This window comes from Zeugodacus cucurbitae, chromosome 2 (assembly GCF_028554725.1).
Source record: "Zeugodacus cucurbitae isolate PBARC_wt_2022May chromosome 2, idZeuCucr1.2, whole genome shotgun sequence".
In the NCBI taxonomy this organism is placed as follows: domain Eukaryota; kingdom Metazoa; phylum Arthropoda; class Insecta; order Diptera; family Tephritidae; genus Zeugodacus; species Zeugodacus cucurbitae.
In genome coordinates, this window is record NC_071667.1 from 66,222,577 (window position 1) to 66,240,385 (window position 17,809).

The 17,809-nt window shown below is 32.4% G+C and overlaps 1 protein-coding gene across 3 annotated transcripts in view; it reads right to left on the reverse strand.

Moving 5' to 3' along the window:
• Window positions 1–17,809, reverse strand: part of LOC105217224 (uncharacterized) — a 136,988-nt gene that overhangs the window by 26,252 nt on the left and 92,927 nt on the right. For 2 of the 3 annotated variants that reach the window (XM_029043468.2, XM_054225695.1), the window contains exon 3: window positions 3,508–3,629. In XM_029043468.2, the coding sequence (XP_028899301.2) occupies window positions 3,508–3,629 (122 nt within the window). Of the gene's footprint in view, window positions 1–1,588; window positions 2,421–3,507; window positions 3,630–17,809 lie in introns of those variants that run through there. The other variant, XM_054225697.1, reaches the window with a different exon arrangement.

Below are 17,809 nucleotides of genomic sequence, written 5' to 3' on the forward strand. Positions count from 1 at the left end.
AGCCATTTTACATTTAATTTATGGGTGCATAATGCTTTCCTGTCACTGAAAATGAAAATACAGACATAAATAATTGTAATTGAGGAAAGTAATGCATTTGCATTATGTGTGATATATAAATACGGACATACGTAAGAGCTTGAACCCTGAAAATGGTTTAATAAAAAAATAATTGCCTACATATAGGAATGTAAAAAGAGGACCAGACGAACAAAAAGTTTAATTGAACAGAGCAGTATAATGTAGCTATATTAATTTAACTGATAAATAAACTGAAAGGTTGTAACAAAAGAAAAAAAATGATTTCTAATATTAAATATCAATATCAATAAATAGGCAACTCTATTTTTGGATCTATTAAAAAATCAGACTGAGTAAAAAACTATTTTAAGAAATTTAACATAATAGAGAGAACAATAAATACTAGGGCACAATGAGCCAAATCTTACAGTTATTTGTTCGAAGAGCATTGACTTGTAGTAAATATAAATCACACTTTCTTTTCACGAACTCTTTTAAATAAATAAAGTGTATATAGATAATATTAAAATATAACACCTGCACAGACTACAAAGGGATGCAATCGGTTCGCTTTTTTGCATCCATTTCGTCTACAGCTACATTTCGCTTTGAGCTATCCGCCTACGAAAAGTGGAAACATTCTTTTGGCACACACCTAGAAACACCACATAGCCTGAGACTGTTAGAAGAATATAATATGGCTGAAGGATGACAACAGACAGCGCTAAAAGTTGACAACAACGCACGACTCGCACACTTCACGGAAGTCACTTCAACGAGTGATATAGAGAGAGAGAAAAGCTTTTAAGCGCTAAAGGCGTCAAACAAAGCGAAACACCTCTCGAGCGGCTATGAACCTTTGTGTTGTGCTCAGTTAAAGAGCTTAACGGTTGTGAGGCTGCCAGGATGTGGGATGTGTGACATTTATTGCGACATATTTTTTTGCGATTTCCTTACAATTGTTTGAGATTTTCTATTTTACGCGATTAATAAAAGCAATATAAAAGTAAATTTGTTGAGAAGAGATGAAAGAATGGTTTGGGACAATACGTTACCGTTATCTCTGTCTTAATTCTATTAATATATCTCTCATTGTACATATATCTTGATATATGGATATTGGTGTAGAGAGTAATCGACCTAGTTGAGTTTACGGAGATACAGTTCAATTGCATGCATATTTGGAATCGATGGACGAATATGTAGAAAATATCGAAAACGTTCGTTAAACCGGGTTTACGTCCCCTTTTCCAAAAATTCGGACTAGACTAATTTACGATACGAGCCTCAGAGTGTCCTAGAATCCTCTGATCCTTTTAATATATATTATATGTTACAATACAACTCTGAACCTATTTCTATAATTTAAAGGTGAACAAAACTATTACAAAAGTTTGAAAATTATGAAATATATGCATACGTATGTTTAAAAAAGTCAAGACCCATTCAACTTCTATGTGTCACGAACCCGTTAAGTGCAGCTAACTAGAACTTTGACTCTTGGAAAATAGTTGTCAACAAAGAGTTATTACACTTGGTTTGGCAAGAATGCTGCGATGACACTCACCTGACAGCCAAGAATGCGTTTTCTTCACATCAAAATACAACTCGACATACACTATGCTAACCAGCTGAACACGAGTATATATTAAATTCTAACTGTTCCTGCTGCAGTGGGCAAGAGCGCGAACGAGCAAGTGAATGAGATTGGTACATCAAACGAACTGACACGCTAGACATTGCAGGCAATACACATATACACCGGTGTTCATATATGTATGTGTATAGCCAACGGCAACCGCGAAATTGTGCTGCTTTCAATTTGCAAAGCATCCCCCCTCCTTTTGAATGATGCACCGGCGGCCAGAGAACCGGCTACCAGCTCTTGGACGCACTCTTCTTCTTGGCCAACAGCTCGAGCACACGACAGTAGCAGTTCTTCAACTACTACTTCATACCGGTGTCTAGTGGGCTTCTGTTCTGTTTGTATGTATGTTTGTGCGTAAGTTTCCATTACATTGCCTGTTAGTGCTTGTAAACAGTAATTAATGAGTCGTCGTCGTCGTCTGCTTTTTGTTGTTAGCACACTTCGTATTCTTTCTTTTTTAGGTTATGAGACTAAGCGCTGTTTAATGATGAGAACTTTTTGTGCGAAGAGTGAAGCGCGCAAAATGTTGATTCAATAAGAAGTTAAGACGAGGAGTTGCTTGCTTAATGGCACACTGCGTGTTTTTTTTTTTTTTTGTTCTTGAAGAGGAATTATTTAGAGTAGGCATTTCGGTTTGCCATTTATGCATTTATGAGGTGACGTTATACAAGTTTGTACCATAGAAACTAGGTTAATTCATGACGTTTCGGGATATTGATTCGAAATGGTCGGACTAATAAAGCGGGTATGTGAGAATGTATGAGAATAATAGTAAACAGATATATGAATGAGTGTCTATATAAACAAAATAATTTTATAACCGAGTGGCAACTCTATCACTGAACTTGATACAATTTAATTGTGTTTAATTGCAATCTAAAATTGTAAAATAAAGGTAAGCTTCGGTAAAAGCTCTTAAAATACAAAACCTGATTGAAACATGGTTGCCAACTTTGCAAATAACAAAAAAAATATTTAAAATAATATGTATCGAAATTCTGATACACACTGTAATTGTTTTATTAGCACCAAAATAAACAAAAAATACTTTTCAGATATTTTTGTGAATAGAGTTGCCAACTGTCAAAAATTCACAATGTAATAGAAAAATTGTATGCGAATGTATAACAGATAAGTACAGAGTAAGGCTCTTCAAGTGTGTTATGAAAGGTATTTAACATTAAACTTGAATTGAGAAAAAAGGGTTACCACTTTAGCTAAAGTTGCAATATATGTATGTCTGACCTCCACTTTCAGTATATAAAAACACAAATGGTGTACCAAAACACATACAATCCCATTAAATATTTTGGTAGGGCTGCCAACTTTCTGAAGTAAAAAAGTTAAATCAAAAGCCATGGTGTAAATGTATGGAAATGTGGTGGATGTACTGTTATTGGTTGGCGCCCAAGAAAAATACATAATTAATAACATAGCATACATTGAAAGTGCTCCATTGAAAATAAATGGAGCAAAACAAATGAAACATGACTTTCATAAGTTTAAATTTTAGACAGTGTTGCCACATATTTTAAATAAAAGAATTAAAAAATATTATTTACTAAAAACCTATTTACTTTTAAAGTGTTTATTGCGAAGTGAGAACTTCGGACTTGTTAAATTTTTAGAAATAGGGATGCCATTAACTTTTAAATTTAATATAATATTTTTTTTTATTTTCTAGCAAATAAATATTTTTTGACGGAAAAATACCAATTTGGGCTCTAATCTATTCTAACAGCGTTGCGAAAACCATTAAAACTTATTTATTTTTGAAGAAATTAAAATTAAGACTCAGCACAACAATTATTTTGGTTCTCATAGCTTCTTCAACTTACCTTAAAATATTTGGGTGGGATAATTTGTTCAGCAGCTGCACCTCCCTGAGCATATTTGGTCGATTTGCACGTAACTGATTCATTTTCAGCACCATAACTTCGCCAGTTGTACGATGAGTGACCTAAAAGTAGAAAAGAACATAAGGTATACATTAGTAAAAAAGACGCTATGTAAAGAAGAAAGCTGTCCACTATACACTCATTAACAAATGTTTATTTTTAAGAAATTGTCAACTGTATTACTAAAGAGATGTCTGTATGTAAAGTAAACATGAAATAAAAAGGCACAAAATATGTGTTGGCGTTCGTTAGTAACTACTCCGCCGAATTGGGTTAATTTTTATATGCCGCAATGTCGCCATTATTCCCAATGTGACAGCTGTCTTACCAGCTAGGAACCACATTTCGAGTTCAAGTTGCACAGCGCAGCGCCAACAACTGTTGTCCCCACATTTCACTCGGCTGTGTGGCCTTTGAAACGATCGCACACAGCAAGCAAACACACACACACGCTCATCACTCGCTTCCCAACCCAGTTTTGCCAGTGGAGGCGAACTTACACCTCAAGTCTGGGTGCCAAGAGGCGCGCACAAGAAGTTGCCACAACATGTTGCACAGCAATAAGTAGGCTATATTAAAACAAAGTGCGTGCGCAACAATAAGGTATAATTAAACTTTTACTGGCACGAACTAATAAAATTGTTTACATTTAAATTAAAAATAAGCGAAGATTTTAAATACACAGCATTTCCGACGCATAGTCTCAAGCCGCGATAGCAAGCTCGTGGCAACAGGCAATTTGTTGTACAAAGTACCGGCTGTGAATACTCGATACTCGAACTGTCGTCATTGACGAATTATCACTCTCTCAGGTGAAGTCAAAAATAAAGCGAAATAATTGTTTAAAAATATAAGAGAGCCTCCATGCCGCTTACCACGCGGCTGCGCAGCCTTTTTGGTAGCAGGTGACAGGTGTCATATAAAGTAACCGGTTTGTCTGGCAGTTTTGAAGTTGTTTTAAGTATTTATTACCATGTTTTTGTTGTAACTGAAGAATGCACAAGTATGTAGAGATACATAGATATGTCTGTGAGTGGTTTTTCCCAAAAATGAAAATAGTCATATTAAAAAAACGGAATATAAAAGAAAACTGGAAGTAAAATTGTGTGGAAAGAAATGCTGGAAATGCAGCTGAAGACATTGCGCGAGTGTTGCGTTGCGGCGGCGCTTGAACCGGGTAGACGGGTTTCGCGACATTAACATCAACCGTTACGTATTCAAGAGGCGCATGCATGCGAAAAGTTGACTTACACCGCTTATATACTAAATTTTTATGTATATATGTATTGATGTATATAGAAAATTATATAAATATTAAGTACTTATAGCATTTCTGCAAACTGGCAGATGGTTTAAAAATTATTTAATACTGAATATTGCGTTCCTATTGAAAGCTGATGATAGCTGTCTTCGTTATGCCATTACTTGGAAAGTGGCGAATCGAACAAGCAATTGGCATAAAACAGTTAAGAGGGTATAATCAAAAACAGAGAGGGTGGAGAGAGGTTGGAGTACTTCAATGAGGTATTACTCACAGAATGGCTGGAAAGTAAAGAAAAGTACGAATCAAAAGAGAAGAAAGCAAGAAGAGCACTTGAAGCTCTATATTCTATTAATACTATCCCGTGAAAAGATTTCTGCCTTTCAGTGAACTGATTCGAAATATTTTTTTTTTTCAAATCTTTCAGATCAAAGGATCAGCAAGTAGCGTGAACATTCGTTTTGAAGACTTTTTAAAATGATTCTATACATTTGTAACGGCATAATAACACTGCTAGCTCCAACCAAAAAAAAAATAACTTTTTTTACTAACAATTAAATATTAAAAATATAACCAATAACACAGATTGAGCTTCACACCCAAATAAAAAAAATATTTCACGCACCTAATATGCTACATATGATTCAAGCAAATTGCAACACTGCTGTCATAGTGCCTGTTATGACCTTACAAAACAACGACCTTCAACAAAGGTGAACAGGATTGTAAACTTCAGACAGCTGTTGTATCATTTCAAAATAAAAAAAAAATTAAAAATAAAAAGAAACAACAACAAACAAACGACGAAGGAAAACTTTTATGTTAACCAACTAACGAAAGCACACACACATCCATTTGTTTGTGCGACATATCTCAGGCGGTTGAGTGCAAGCGCATAAAAACGTTAATAATTCGAAAGTGAAAAGGCTGCACATTTTTATAATCAATAGTTAAAAAGACATATGCAAATTTGCAAGTAGTTTTATGAGTGTGTAATGGTGCAAAAAGCCGTTAAATGGCTGTACAAATAGACGCAGTTGGCAAGAATGGGAATTAACGGTATTCCTTGCATTTCTTTATTATTTTATGAGATTTCGTATTTTTTTTTTGCGTTTATTTAAAGAAATAGACAATAACAATAATATTACACCGAATAAAAATTAATATAATTTTTTTTTAATAAAAAAATAAAACAATATTAAAAAATATAAAAAACCGGACAATAAATATAAAATAAAAATAAAAATAAAATTAAAATTAAAATTAAAATTAAAATTAAAATAAAATAAAATTAAAATAAAATAAATATAATAAAAATAAAGTGGAAAATATTTTTATAAAAAATGTGGGTAAAGAGAAAAAATTAATTGACACAAAATATTTTTTTTATTTACAATTCAATTAAAATAATAAAAAAATAAATAAAAGAAATATATAAAAACATTTAATTTATGAAGAAAAAACTTTAATCAAAACCCAAAAAAAATATATAAAAATCGGAAAAAATTAAATATAACATAAAAAAAATAAAATTAAAATAAAATAAAATTTAAATTAAATAAAATAAATATAATAAAAATAAAGTGTAAAATATTTTTATAAAAACATTTAATTTATGAAGAAAAAACTTTAATTAAAACCCAAAAAAAAAAACCAAAAAAATATTTAAAAATCGGTAAAAAATTAACATAGAGCGTTGTAATCAAAATTATAATTATAAATAATATAAAATTATAAAATAATATATTTATTTAAGGGGATACGCCACCCTGAACGCATGAAAATCGGATAGTTTTTTAGGAATTTTTTAACAATACATACTATTTGATGTTCTTTACATTTATTGCTAATTTAATACATATCTTAAGCTTTATAAATATTAAAAAAAAAACGTTTTTAGTTAAATATAGTTGATCAATTTTTCCGGAGCACTCCTTGATGGAGTACATAATTGGACACAATTTTTGTCTGAAACAAGTAAAAAAATATTTTCCTTAAAAAATTATAAATTTTGAACATAGGCGAATTTTGACGTGGCTCCTTAGAATATAGACTTTGAAATTAAACAAAAAATTTCATATTGTATTGTATTGTGGTGTAACCCCTTAAAAAAATCGTTTCTGAGGTCATTATTTTCTTTAGCTTATTAGCTTTGTGATTAGGCATTGTCAGCTTTCAAAAATATTTAAATTCAGTTTGCGCCTCCTTATTGAAAAAAAAGTTAGTTATTTACGCTTAAAGCTGTTCTAATATTTTTAACTTTTTTCGTATGTATAAAAAATTCCATAAAATAACAACGATGACCTTTGTAAACTTAACTGATTTCTACCCGCCGTTCTTTATAGCACTCTAATGGAATGCTACCAGACGATAGATAATTTTTCGCTGAATTCACTTGAAAATCAAGCAATTAACAGCACAGTGCGCGCCTGCCTTCCAACAGCATTCAATTGAATTCAATTAAAATTTTACTATTTCGCCACTATTTATTGTACACATATACCAACAACTGTATGTGCGGCAGGAATTTTTCATTACCCGGAATCCAAAATCAATTGCAAATAAATACAATTTGAATACTACTCGCACACATGCAAACGCACAAGTGCAATTGCAATGAAAGCATTTTCGTGTTCACCTACTGCAAAATTAACAGCGATTAAACACGCCACACAAAGCAACCATGTAAAGTTAACAGTGCGCACTGCTGCTGCTGCCGCTGCCGCCAAATAATAAATTCACAACAATTTACAGCGTTTGGCTGTGCGGCGGCACGGCAGCCAACTGACCAGCATTGCTTTGTGCGCCATCAATTACACTATCACCTCAAGCGTAGACGCAGCTGCGCCACCGCCAATGAATTTTAATGCTACAAATTAACGGCGAGGATTGAAGCCGAGGAAGCCGCAGAAGAAGAAAGCCCAAAAACGAAGTGGTAAACCAATAAAAAATGGTCAAACTTGTATCGAAAACAAAAAAAATCATGAAAAGTTTAAAAAACGCCAACACACGTTAATGTGCAAGCGCAGGCAACAATGATTGCAGCGCCAATAAAAGCAACAGCAATTTACAAGCAGTAAACATTATTTGTTGTGAATCGCTTTTTTCCTTTTATTGGTGCTATTGCGAATTTCGGCGACTGAGGTTTGTAAGTATAATAGGAAACGAATTGGCTTGTTTTCGCATATTCGCGGAAGTGTTGTGAAGCAAAACACCGGTGTTTACTGTATACACCACCGCATGATCATCCTGCGCATGCGGTCTATTGATGGTTTCAACAAAACAACTACAGTCAAATTTTTAATGCAAATTTGGCCAAAATATTTTTTCGGAAGTCTTTATTAACGGCAGATTACGTAAATATAATTTTTGTGGCTTGATTTTACGGCGATAATCAAATGAGGAGTACTTCAATGGAACTTGAGAGCAATAACAGCGTAACTTGATATTCAAAAATATGAAAATTGTTAATAATTTATCCGAAATCAGAGGTAATGTGGGGTTTACAGCTCTTTCGAAATAAACGGAAAACCACAGCCAACTTAACGTGCAAATAAAGCTTATCGCAACGGTCTTTTTTCTTTTTTTTTTGATTTTTGAGGTAATAAAAAATATGTGTACCCAAGATTATCTTACATAAGAGTATTAATAACTACCGGTGTATAGTAGTAGCGTTCACCTATGTATTAATAACTTCGAATGATGTAATTAGTATTTCAGGGGTTAGGTGGGTTTTAGAGACTAAAAACAAGGGTTTTTTTCAAATTTTTTTTAAATATATATAATCATATATTCCATTTTAACAATTCAGCGTATCAAAGATACATGTTTAAACAGTATTTTGTGAACTTTTTATTTAAAAATTCAGAAAACTCAGCTCTTAGTACCTCATCTCCCATACCGTGTCCAAAAAAAGGTCTTGCCGTGGACATCATAACTCATTATTGCTTCATCTACAAACAATAAACCAAAAGTATTTCGATAGTATATTGATATATCTAGTTAATGAACGAAGGAAAAAAGAAGATATCGAAATTTGAATTTTTGACAAAATTTAAACCAAAAATTTGGTCAAAATTTTGGGCTCGCAAAAATAGTTCTAATAAAAATATAAAAAAATCCTTCCTTCATTAACTAGATAATGTTTTTCCAAATTTGTGTGAAAATTTGAACAAAATCGCTTCATAACTTTTTGAGATATCGTGTTTACCGGCTTGAAAAATTGAGTTTTGAGATAAATGCATTTAAAGTTTTACATTTGTACTGAAGTGGCCTGATGGGCGGAACTTCCAAAGGGTATATCTCTTAGAATATTATTCGCCCGTAATGAGCAGAGAAGGAAATTAGTATAACCAAAACTAAATACTTCAAGTTTTTAAAAATATATGGCATCCTTCTAACAGACCTACTGATCGTATTATTTGTATTGAAATTTTCCTGTTTGCCACGAGTTAATAGAAAATATGACACAGAGTCGCATTTCGTTGTAGTTGATTAGCTATCAAATTCATTTTAAAAGGCAATATATTTTAGCAAAATACTAATAGACTAACCCATAAAATATATTTTCATTTTATATGAAACAAATATAACATTTCAGCAGTCTGAATGTCTGGTTTGACATCAACCTAAAATCCCAACTTACTGAGTATCCCTAAGAAATTTTGCGATATCGATTAAACTCAGCAAATTTATTTAGTGGTGAATATTACATTTGCGATTAGAATTTTGCGCAACAAAAATAACTATAAAAAGTTATCAAAATGCCTTTTATAAGTTTTAAAATCCACGGTCCTTATCTGCCTTTTTATAACTTCTTTAGTGACTGTTGATAAATTTAATCTGTAGGTGCCGAGTGACCTTTGGAATATAAAGATGTTTTTTAGAATTAAATATGCATTCTTTCTAGGTGCCTTAAAGACTATTTATATTAATTTGCCTATCAAACACACACTTGTTTTCATTATTACATAAACTACAAAATTTTTAAGCACCCAGTGTTATTACGTCATCCTCTTAGTTACACATAAACATCAAATCTTATTAGTTTATTATCTCATAATTGCCTCAAATTTACTTTCACATTCTTGGAAAAGCAAATTAAACTATAAATTACGAAAATTCGCCAAAAACAAAACCGAAAGCAAGCATGAACCCTAACCACCACAGGGAGATGAGCATGCAGTGTGACATTATAAAACAAAACACTCATGACCTTGACATTAAAAATTAACTGCCAATTTAGCAAGAATAAAATTGTAATTCGCATATGGACGCGTTTTAAGTAACAACAAAAACAACAACAAGCTGAAAAGTGCCTGTAGAAAAAAATAACTAAACTCATACTAGCATGCTTGCCATATGCGCGTTAGTCATCATATTGAAGTAGTGATGTTTTTGGCATAAATTAAATATTGTTTTAATATATGCATGTGTTTTTTTATTTATTTATTTTGCACTTTGTATTTGCATTTCATTAACACGCACTATAAGGTTAATCGGTGCGTCACACTGTGAGAGAAAATGCAATAAGGAGCAATCTTTGTAAGAATTTTGTGAATATCTTGAAAAAAAATATTATATACTGATATGCAATTACTGAAATTGAGATGTTCAATTGAATTATAGATTCTTTAACATTTATTTACACATTTTCCAACACTGCTATGTTCATATGTATGATACTGTACAACAAAATCGAAGTTAAAATTATTATTGACATAGAAAGCGTATTCTTAATTCTTCGATTTTAGTATCTTCTAGGTCTGACTATTACATAAGGCGCAGTTCAAATTAAAACTGGATTCCAACACTTTTTTTCTACGAATAATAATTGTACAATATTATTTTTTACCTTTTCTTGCTTTTAAGTGCTGTCATTCGAAAAAGAAGCTAAACCTGCTCTCCAACACTATTCCTCATTTATTTCAATTTGGAACTGTTAAACGTTTTCCAACACTACTGCTCAAAATAGCATAATTGAATTATAAATAAAGTATTTCATTAATTAAATTAAATAATTGATCAATTAAGTTGTTACTATTTTTACAGTAACATAATATTTCACATTTATATTCTATGTGCTAGCCTTTTCGCACAGAAATTAGTTGATCAATTAATCGGCTGCTCGAGCGCTGATTTAGATCGATTTAGTATACAAAAGAAACATATTATTTTCCTACATTAATTTTTAATCGAGTACAAATCGAGTTTAAACTGGAATGCAGCTCTGGGGGTAGTTGTAAAAGCAATCAGCTCATAAAACATACCATTTCTTATGAACAGCAAAAACAAAAATGTAGAACAGCAGATTAATCGACTAGCCGACAGTGCGAAGAACAAAAACTGGTTTCTCAATTATAATCTTAATGTATTAAATTAATAGCCTTTTTACACAGGAGCTAATTGATCAATAAACCGGCCTCTGCTGCGTTACATTAATATTTGATTGAATTTTAATCGACGGTAGATATCGCTGCTTAAAATAGCAATCAGCTGATGAAATTTACCTACTTCTTAAGAAAAGCAATCGGTTATCGAGTAGCCGGCAGTGTGAAGAGCAAAAAAGGTTACTCAATAAAACTTTTGATGGATCAATTAATTTGGCTGTGTAAAAACGCTATAATGTGGCTGTGCGAAAAGGCTAGTAGACTGCTAAGTAAACCATCAATATGATAGTTCAGGCCAATATGACCCGCCATCATTGCCGCCGTTTTAACAAAATCAACTATTTTATATATGATTTGAAGTATAAAGCAGTAAAGACATAACTTTATGTCCATTATTGACTCATTAATCAAAAAGAATTATCAGTCTTCAGGGAAACCAAAAACGATGTAATCATGACTGCTTTTGGATTTAAAAAAATAAACACAATAACCATCGTTTAACAAATAAAAAATGCATATTTATTGCTCTAAATCACGTGGCTTTTATAGCATGTAATATTGAACGACGATATATCACTGGAATAGTTCATAGAAAAGCTTACGAGTTAGAAATTATTAAATCATATAACAACAGCAATAATTAATTTTATCATTGTCTATTGTTTATGACACCCGCCATTGTTAAAACTAATCATCTACTTTATAGCTCGACAATACGTCAAAACACGTGGTCAATTAAAGTAGAAGTGCAAAGTTCTACAAACAGACATGCAGTGCACTCTTTGTTCAACAGCTTAACTAATTATAACACACACACACATGCTGCTCGGTCAGCCGATGTATGTACGTCACGAAATTGATGCGAAACAGACCCATTGGCCAGAGGTAAATTTGCACTAGACAAACAGGAAATTAAACTGCATTTCGACAGCGTTTCATCTGTGGCCTGACCGCTGGCAAATATGCACAGAAAATAAACAAGCCCAGCAAACAAGAAAAGAACACACACACACATATATAAAAGCAATTGCATACAAGCGCACCGAATTGACTCATTCGCCGGCTTTGTATTGAACTTGCACTTGAAAAATTGGCAATCGAGACGCAAAGCGATTGTTGTGAGCGCACAGCGCCAAAGACACACACACATAGACACACATATTTGAATTTGCAAGCGTCTGGTGGCATGGCAAATTGACTTTTGCCTCCTTTGTGGCTTCTATTTATAGTTACCGAGTATAAGTGTGTGTGTGTGTGTGTGTGAGCTTAGGCAAGCTAGTTGTTGTTGTTGTCATTGTTTCTTTAGCTTGCAGCTGTAATTGCGTGCTGCCACTTAAACTTCTCGCCACCTTCCACCACCCAAACCGTAGCAATTATTATTAAGTATGCGCATATAGCCACAACAACAACAGTACACACATACATACATATGTATGTATCATACACACACACACCTCAAATTGTTGGCTAGACTTTTTTTCGCCGCGTTCGTTCATTTACCAGTTGACGGCAGACAGCAGCAGTTTGTGGTTGCAAGTCACTGATAGCCACTATTGTTGTTGTTGTTGCTGTTTTTATTGCCAGTTATTCGATTGTTGTTTGGTAGCTGCATTGGCGAATTCGTGATCGGCGTTCATATATATTTGTATATATGTAGACACAGCCATACTGGTATGCGCATAGACAATGTTGAAAACGGAAGTACTGTTCGCTGCTCAAATTGCACATTATGATCGATAATAAAATCATTAAGAAATACCAAGGAAATATGTATGGGTTTTTAGGAATTTGTAGAAAATAAACAAACTAAATTTTATTTTTATTTATAACAGCCACATTTTTTAAATATATTTTATGTAACCAAAGTAATAAAAAATTTCTCTTTACATTTATATTATCAAAAATTAAGCAAAATATTTTGATATAAACTATATAAGCACTAATCCCCAGAAAATCCTCGAACCAAACTTCAACAGCCAGTATTTTTAATATTTTTTTGATTAAACAGGCTGCAAGAAAATAAATGTGTAACATAAATAAAATTTAACGAGAAGCTAGGTGTGTTAACAAGTTGGAGCTGATTTAGGAAATCATAACCACTGATGTCGTTTATCCAGAAAGTAGGTAAAGCCTCAGAAAAATAATTTTAATTTTTGATAAAAAAAAATATATATTTTGGGCGCGGTAACACGTTTGGAATGAAATGTTTATCCTTTTCTATAACGAATAGACACACTGCATGGTTTTTTGGGTTTGAGAGACTTTGTAATATGAAAGAGACAACCGAATATCAAATTATTAGCACTAGTCAATTAAATCGATTTTTTTTATATCGATCTTGGACATTTGTGTCAACATTAACCCAACAAAACATTTGTAGAGATCTGTTTGCATCCCAAACTTATTCTCAACTGAAAATGTCACTTTTTGAGCCGAATTCTCGACATTTGCGGGAAATTTTGCTTAACTTTTTTAATTCCCAGAAAAGTGCGGCTGAGGCTCATCGACATTTGTAACCGTTTTTATATAAAAAAAACTTAAATTTACAAAAAAAAAAACACGGCGGAAGCAAAGTTGTAGATCTAGTATTTAAAATTGAAGATCAATAGCACGCAATTTGACAATACATGTAAATTAAACCGCATAAAGATCATTTGAAACCAAGAACTTTGATATATGTCCGTTCTAGAGTACTCTAAGACTCAAACCACTCCGGTCTTATCAGTCAAAGACGATTTTGACTAATCCGGTGTGGGTTGAGTTCACATATTGTTCGGCGATGTTTTCGAAAAATAATGGGACTAGTCACTCTCATTATCAGAGATTATTTTATACAACTTCGAACACAAAACAAGAAAGCATCGACTATTTCCTTAACTTGTTTTCCATTTGAAGACCGATATCTCGGCGAGAAGTGGACGTATCGAGGTGTTCAAAAAACCAAATTAAAGCTAAATGAACAAAGTATCCTTATAATGGGTAAGCTAAAAAGATTTTTTCCACACCCGTAGACCAAAAAAAAGAACTAAAAAAATTTTGAAAATTTTTTTGTTGCTGGTTTTTCTACGATTACTCAAAAACCGCAGAGGTTAAAAATTTTTAAAATTTCTAATCCAAAAACTAGATACTTGGAGCTATAATTTCCTTCTTTATCGATTTCTTGTACGACCATTTCTTTCGAAGTTACGGTCTGTTGAAATTTGCCCAAAAATTTCGAATTTTTTTTGATCCCTTAATTTTTTCCAGTAGTGTAGTTTAAAAAATTGGTTCATAGAGAACATTTTGAAAGATAATGAAACTGTTTGGAGGCATATAAACTTGAAAAATAGTTAAAGTAAAATAATAAATGTACACTTAAATTATTCTAAGAAACACGATGTATATATTGATTAAAGTAAATATTCATTAAATTGTTGAAATTAAAAGACATCATCAGAGAAAATTTTAATTGAAAATGAGTCAAACTGAAATTCTACGCAACAAATTACGCAATCGAAGTACGTAAGTGAAAGAATTTGAGAATTGTATAACAAACGAGTATGTACTCAGTGATTGCGTGATTGTTAAAAATACAGCGGAAATAGAAAACGCCGAATTCTTGAGTGAAACACACATGAAGATACATTTTTGTATGTATGACATATAGAAAAAATACAAAAAATTCAAAATAGTAAAGAAAAAAGACAAAAAAAAAAAGTAGCAAAGACAATATCGATGGCAAAAGTGACTATGACATATGACAATACTCAAATAAGACAAAAAAATTCTACTTTCAAATATTAATGAGCACATTAGAGAATATTAATATTAGATAAAAAAATAATTCTATGCAGATATTTTTCGTAAAAATAAAATTACTATTTTCTCAAAACCCTTAATCTTGACTTTTTATTTATATATTTTTTCTATGAAAGATTTTTCTTCGTTCTTATCATACTCCAAAAAAGTTAGAATTTATTCTTGGAGCACACCAAAACCACATACTTATGACGAATTAATACCCAAAACAAGCGGCTTAAAATTTTTTACACAAAATCAGCTACAGCAAACAACAAACACACAGCGGACACAACTCGTTGCTGAAATTGATGAATGAGCGCCAAAATCAACAAATGAACAATGCAAAAAAAAAACGCGAATAAAAAGTATACAATAGACGTAATTGCAAAAATATGTGTCAAGAGCTACAACAATGGAAAATGATCATCTAACAAATATGGCATAAAATAAGTGAAAATAATAAAATAAAAATAAATGAAATAGAACTCGCACTGGTGAATCATAGCGACGCATGGGAAGATTTGTGAGCACATTGTTACTGCGAGAACACAATCAGATGTGAGACATGTGAGAACCAATGCACGATCATTTCAAATAATGTGGGTGTATAGGTATTTATTATATATATGTAAGTACTATAAGTACAAATATGTAAGCACTTTGTGACTGCTTTTATTAAACCGTTGTTTACGCAAATGCACTGTTGTTGCCCATTGATGAATACGTTTTCGACACGCTGAGCGCAGCGTATAGAATTAAATAATAACTTTTCGTTTGAATTTTTAATTTTGTAAACAAATGTGACCTTCAGCATTTCAGGTTAGACGCCACAATATATGTAAGTGGCCGTAATGCTTTGAATGCATGAATCTGATGAAAACAAAACAAAAGTGTATATTTACGATATTTATTCTGTATTAATTAATCAGAATTTTGTTTTTGCCAATGCAATGTGCAAAAATTGCAAAATCAAAATAAACAAAATGAATGGAAATTATTAAAAAAAAATAAACAAAAATGAGAATAGAAATAAGAGAAAAATGAAAAATTAAATAAAGAATACTAAAAATAATCTGAAATAATTATTTTGGTTATGTACTTGATCTTTCAAGTGCGTATATTGACATAAGTCAAACCGGCTCACTGTAATCACGACTTTTTTGAGCCATGACATTGAACGCATGACATGGTACACGCATCTGTGTGGAATTTTTTGAGGTAAAATAAATATTTGCGAAAAATGCGAACTATTTGTGATTAAGTATAGAGATATTGAGCTTTAGATAACAATTTGTTTTTGTTGTTTTCATACATTTAGCGTTAGGTTAGGTTAGTCTGGTTGGCCAAAGCCACATATGGACCAGTTTTGGTCCTTTGCGATACCAGATGGAGTGCGGCAAGTAGTTAATGAGGCGTAGTCACCCTTTAGGCGAATTATCGCGAATTTTACTAGGTTCTGTGGTTTTACTAGCGATACCTCTTCCAGATTCTCGTACTGTGAGGCCCCAAGATGTGGGAGCCGTTGCCTTGCTACATTGTTTTTCTTATACCTTGCTCTTGACATTTCCTGCAGTCATCTCGATCCGCCTGGCACATCTTGCAGGGTTATGCCGCCACCAGATAGGAACATGTGGGAATTCCAACCATAGTCTTACAGTTTATTCTATCGAACGACAGTAAAAAATTTGTGTATTTTTAGATGTTTTGTACTCCGGTATATTTTTTCCAGCGCGTTTTGATCTTCCTTGCCATGCTCCTGTCTAGATCGTCATATAGCCAATGCATGGGTTTGCAAATGTTGTTTTGGATGTTTCTGTATGACAGTGGTGTACCTTTTATCTCTTTTATCTTCTTCAATCCCGTCTACAATCTCATTGCGTACAAGGCCTTTGTAACCTGGCACTCAGTAGAGGTGAAGCCACTTCCTGGCAACACCGTCCACTGCCACTATATTTAGCATTAGGCTGAATCGGACTACAGTGATCTCACTGATTAGCCATGTGTTCTCAGCCTCCGATATCTATGATATATGTGAAAATGTTAAAACTTGGCGTATTCTTGAACGATTGAACTGAGATTGGGATTAAATGGGAAATTAATCCAATTTTAGCGGGTAAATCACAGATACAATTATTATATTTTCGAAACCAATTTTAGTAATTTGGTTCAACAGTTTAAAATTGTCTTTTGAAGACACATCTTTGGCGAAAAATATTACTAAAATTACTTTATCTAATAAGTTTAGAATTAAATGAATGAATGAAAGTGAATTCTTAGATCCCTAAACCTCTTCGAATCGAAAAAGTGAGAGTAAATATTGTGCGAGGATAAACCTTTTAATGAATGTGTGTTCTAAAAAATCCTTATTAATTTTTTTTTTTTAATATTTGAAAAATTTAGCCCAGTAAATTTAGGAGTCATCGAACTTCAAATTTAAAATTTTTTTTAACGCCTTATGATAAAGTTAAAATAGTATTGATCTCTGTTTAACACGCCATAAAACTAAAAATCTTTAAATTTCCGATTTTGAGATTACCATTATATAACCAGACGCTTCCTCTCCAATAAAAACAAATCAACACATATGTACGTGCGTGAAAGAATATGCAAAGTAATCAAAATAAATTTCCCAAACAAATGCATGCAATTAGATCAGAATCTAAAACAAACCATTAAAACCACAAAAACAACAACAAAACAAATTGTGTGCTGTAAGAACAGAAGTATGTCTACGCCCGTACTCACTCACGCACACGTGACAGACATAAAAATTACATAAAACGTATCAACAACGATGATGATTCGATTACCG